Source organism: Poromitra crassiceps (assembly GCF_964638095.1).
Source record: "Poromitra crassiceps genome assembly, chromosome: 3".
NCBI classification, from domain to species: domain Eukaryota; kingdom Metazoa; phylum Chordata; class Actinopteri; order Beryciformes; family Melamphaidae; genus Poromitra; species Poromitra crassiceps.
In genome coordinates, this window is record NC_139625.1 from 74,826,503 (window position 1) to 74,831,224 (window position 4,722).

The 4,722-nt window shown below is 43.1% G+C and overlaps 1 protein-coding gene across 1 annotated transcript; it reads left to right on the forward strand.

Moving 5' to 3' along the window:
- Nucleotides 1-815: 815 nt before the first annotated feature.
- On the forward strand, nt 816-3,783 carry gbx2 (gastrulation brain homeobox 2; the record flags this gene model as incomplete). Its single annotated transcript, XM_083634112.1, has 2 exons — nt 816-1,335; nt 3,260-3,783. 2 exons carry the CDS (start codon nt 816-818, stop codon nt 3,781-3,783), a joined length of 1,044 nt encoding a protein of 347 aa, XP_083490238.1.
- Nucleotides 3,784-4,722: the final 939 nt, after the last annotated feature.

A 4,722-nucleotide genomic window follows, 5' to 3' on the forward strand; every position in this document is an offset into this window, starting at 1 on the left:
AGCGGCCGAGGGGGGCGGTGCTCGCGCGGAGAAGGCAACGCAATTAAACGGAGAGGAGCGCGATTTAAATCCATTGCCAAACATCTCGGACGCGCGCAGCGAGCGGCCAGGACGCGTTTGGAGAGAAGAGTCTAGTAGCCTATAGAAGGCGTGGCAGTGTCGGGTCGAGTCTGTGCGAACTGCCGCTGTGTGGACGCTTCAGCCCGGGTGAGCGCGTGCGCCGGGACACCTCGGCTCTCCAAGTGCGCACAGGACGCGTAAAAACCCAACAAGGAGCGAGTGGCTTTGGGTTGAATTTGGAGGAGGAGAAGTGGTGATTTTTTATTTTTCTTGTATTCTTGACTTTCACTTCGAATTGATGGAATGCTTTTATTTAATCGGATTATCGCTTCTTCTCTAAACTCCGGTTGCCGATTCCTCAGAGAGGCTGCGCCGCCCCGGGCCGGTCACATCCACGGGGGGGTCGCCCGTGCGCTCCCTCGCAGCCCGCTGAACTCCCTCTCCTCCCGGCGTGGTGTCCAGCGAGCTCCGGCCGGTTGTTAAATCAAGTCAAGTGTGTTTATTTATAGGCTATATATCCCTTTATCACGGGCATGTCACAAAGGACTACAGAGATCTCGCTAGATCCAACTAGACACAATCAATAAACAAAATTGAACAAACTTATAGCATAGAAAAGGTATAGGCAAAAGCAGATTTTGGCAAGACAAACAATCTAGCTATTCTACTACACCTTAGATCTTAAATGCGCACAAGGAAAAACTCATAATAAAAACCCTGAGTAGGAAAACTTGTTGGAAGCCTTGGTTGTTCATATGAGTGCAGCGTTCGGCAGCCCTGGCTCCTTCATGGTGATGCAGCGGCCACTGGGAAGCACCACCGCCTTCAGCATCGACTCTCTGATCGGGGGGCATGCAGCGCCGCAGCCCAGCCCGGGACACTTCGTCTACACCGGCTACCCCATGTTCATGCCCTACCGGTCTGTGGTGCTCCAGCCGCCGCATCCTCCACCTCACCCTCCCCCGGCTCTGCAGCAGCACCACCCGCACCACCCCAGCCTGCAGAGCGGCTTCTGCTCCAGCCTGGCGCAGGGCTTGACGCAGGGGCTGACGGCACAGGGCATGGCGCTCACCTCCACGCTCATGGCGTCGCTGCCTGGAGGCTTCTCCCCGGCTCAGCAGCACCAAGAGGCGGCCAGGAAGTTCGGGATCTTCGACAAAACTCAGGACGCTATCCGCCTGCAAGACGCCGACGACGGCAAGAGTTTCCTGCAAAAAGAGTCCGCGCTGCAGCAGGCTTTCCACGAGGCTGACGCGTCGGTGCAGTCCGCCACAGGTACGATGAGAAACATTCTGCCAGTGATTTCATTCCACTTGTTTCCAATACAGTTTCATTTCATTGACAATGATTTGTTCAGATGGATTTGTGGCTGTCATGTTAAAGTGTCATTTGTATGTGAGGTCGTTAAGCCCTTTGTGTGTGACATTTAGCTCCATCTTGACAAGTCATGCAGTCTCATGTTCTGCATTAAACTATACCATTGTTTTATTAAAACAATTAAATCAGGTATACAATTCCACGTTGATTGGCATACATACTCATTTTCTGTAGTAGGCCAAGTGAAAATATCTTGAAATAAGGAAGATCGAAATAAATGAAAATGACACTTTAGAAAAAGACTGAAATAAGTTGATTGGGAACACGAGAAATTCTCTATCCACTGGCAGATTGTGTTCACTTGTTTTAAAATTAAATAAAGTTACGTTATAGCCTATTTTAAGACTTAATTATGACTTAGGAAAGATATTGATGCTCATGTCAGGCTTAAAGTAGCATTGATGTAATTTAGTCTTTTGCACGACAATTCATACATTTTATTCCACTTCTGTTAAATACAGACTTTCTTTAAAATACGTTTCATGTTTTTCCTCTCTAATTTACCTTTATCTAAACAAATGTTCTTTCCTCTGGCTGCAAATATCTGGTGGCAATTTTGTGGTGAAAAATTCATCGAAATTTTGCTCACAAATAGCTTCATACAAAGTTCATTATCTATCCCTTTTTTTATAGATAATGAGCGTATAGGGTAATCAGCTGTTTGAAACCTGTTTGATGTTTGATTAAGATGTTGAGACTCGTTCATCGTTTAGTGAAATGTCACATTTGGTCTTGTAGTTTTTATCATTATAATAAAGGATTATATTGGATTTATAAAAATCATAAAATCCTTCTGAACTGATAGATTGGTGATCTGCAATAGCCTAATTGATCACTGACCGAATATGAATATCTAATCAGTCATCAGTCATTCCTCCCTCCTGTCATCAGAAATTCACGCGTGTTTTGGGTTTGGAAGTTGTATCGGTATGATAAACGGTATAGAGTTTGGATTCTACTCAGACTCGCTGTTTGGCCTTAAATCTGTCAACTGTAAGCCAGGGCCTATCTCCAGTTAGAAAGAAAGAAAGAAAGAAAGAAAGAAAGAAAGAAAGAAAGAAAGAAAGAAAGAAAGAAAGAAAGAAAGAAAGAAAGAAAGAAAGAAAGAAAGAAAACGAATGAATGAACGAACGGACCGTGTCATGATCCGTGCGTAATTACGCATAAAAGAAACATCTGCGCTGCTTTCCGCGATGATCTGTTGCAAGCCGCAGTGTGTGGATCAAAATAAACCTGATAAATATTTACATGACAACCCCCATGCCACCCCTCAACCCCCCTCTCTCACTGTTATTCAACCATTTTCTCTAGGCTATAGGAGTTATAGGCCAAACAAATCTTTTTTTTACTCCTTCAAACATATTTTGGGTTTTTCTTACATATGTGACTTATTTTATTCTAATACTATATTGTTTTTATTGACTTAATTTGAGTATTTCATGCTGCATATTTCCTTGGTTGTCATATCACTTTGTAAACTGTATTTTCTGATATAAATAAAGCCTTATTAGTGTTTAGCAGTACAATGATTAATCGATTAGTCGATTGACAGAAGGTTAATCACAAACTATTTTTTAGAATCGATTAATCTTTAATACAAAATTTTATGAAAACAAAATCATCTTTGGGTTGTGGACTGTTGATAAGGACAAAAGAAGACATTTGAGGATGTCATCTTGGGTTTTGAGGGAAGTGACCTTTGTGACTTTTGTGACATTTTATAGACCAAACGACTAAACGATTAGTCGAGAAATTAATCAATAATGAAAATAACCATTAGTTGTAGCCCTAATTCTGACCTCTTCCTGTCCCCCGTCTCCAGGCAGAGCGCACAGTAAAGAAGACCCCAAGGAGGACGAGTGCTCCAGGAAGGACGAAAGCTACTCCATGGACAGTGACTTGGACTACAGCTCAGATGAGAACCTGACCTCCATGTGTCCCGGCAAGGAGGATGGAGAGGGGGGTTGCGGCGTGGACGACGGCCCTGGGCACGGTGCCTCTGGGGCGGGCGGGGCCAGCGGCTCGGGTGGAGGCAAGAACCGACGGCGACGCACGGCCTTCACCAGCGAGCAGCTTCTGGAGCTGGAGAAGGAGTTCCACTGTAAGAAGTACCTCTCCTTAACCGAACGCTCGCAGATCGCCCACGCACTGAAGCTCAGCGAGGTCCAGGTCAAGATCTGGTTCCAGAACCGCAGGGCCAAGTGGAAGCGGGTCAAGGCGGGGAACGTCAACAACAAGACCGGGGAACCGTCCAGGAACCCCAAGATCGTGGTGCCCATCCCGGTGCATGTGAGCCGCTTCGCGATACGGAGTCAGCACCAACAGCTGGAGCAGGCCAGACCATAGGAGAAGAAAAAAGACTCAACGCTGTGAAATTATGACCCGTTTAACAAGTCATTTGTTCCAATGATGTTATTATTTACTATTGTTTTGACTGGGGAAATCTCAGCTGTGCCGGCAGATGGTTCCACTTGTTTTAGGGCTGAAACCAACGATTACTATTTTCTCGCATAATCGATTAGTCATTCACTCCATAAAATGTCACTCACTTTTTCAGCAAAGCCCAAGAAGATGACATCCTCAAATGTCTTCTTTTGTCCCGACCAAAAGTTCACAACCCAAAGATAATCAGTTTACTGTCAGAGAAGAAAAGAAACCAGAAAATATTCACATTTAACAAGCTGGGACCAGAACATTTTGGTATTGTTTTCTTAAAGGTTAGTCTAAATGATTAATCGATTATAAAAAATATTGCTGATTAATTTTCTGTAGATCAATTAATCCATTAATCGACTAATCATTGCAGCTCTAATGATGTTTTGTGTTCATTTACTATTGATTTGACTGGGAGAATCTCAGCTCTGCCAGCAGATTCCACTTGCTTTAGGAATAAAGAAATTACTTAAGATGGGTTTCAAAAAAAAAAATCGTAACAAGTTATTTAATATTGTTTTTGTGATTGTTTTTCATCAAGATTTTTTCACTTCAATCAAATTCAAATACTGAATCTGAGATTAAATTACTTGAAAAGATGGATGTTTCTGCACAATGCCACATTAACAAGTTATTTAATTCAGAATTGAGTTATAAAATCTTATTTGTCTTAAAAAAAAAAAAAAGAGAAAAGCTGCCAGTGTGGATGAGATAACTCCACCTGCTCCAATGCAGTTCCACCTGTTTCAGGAATTCTCTTGAAACAGTATATTGAAACAAAAAAGTCAAATCAGTCATTTCCATTTTTCCTTATTTGTCTTAAGAAATGTCTGATTTTAAGACTCCCCTTTA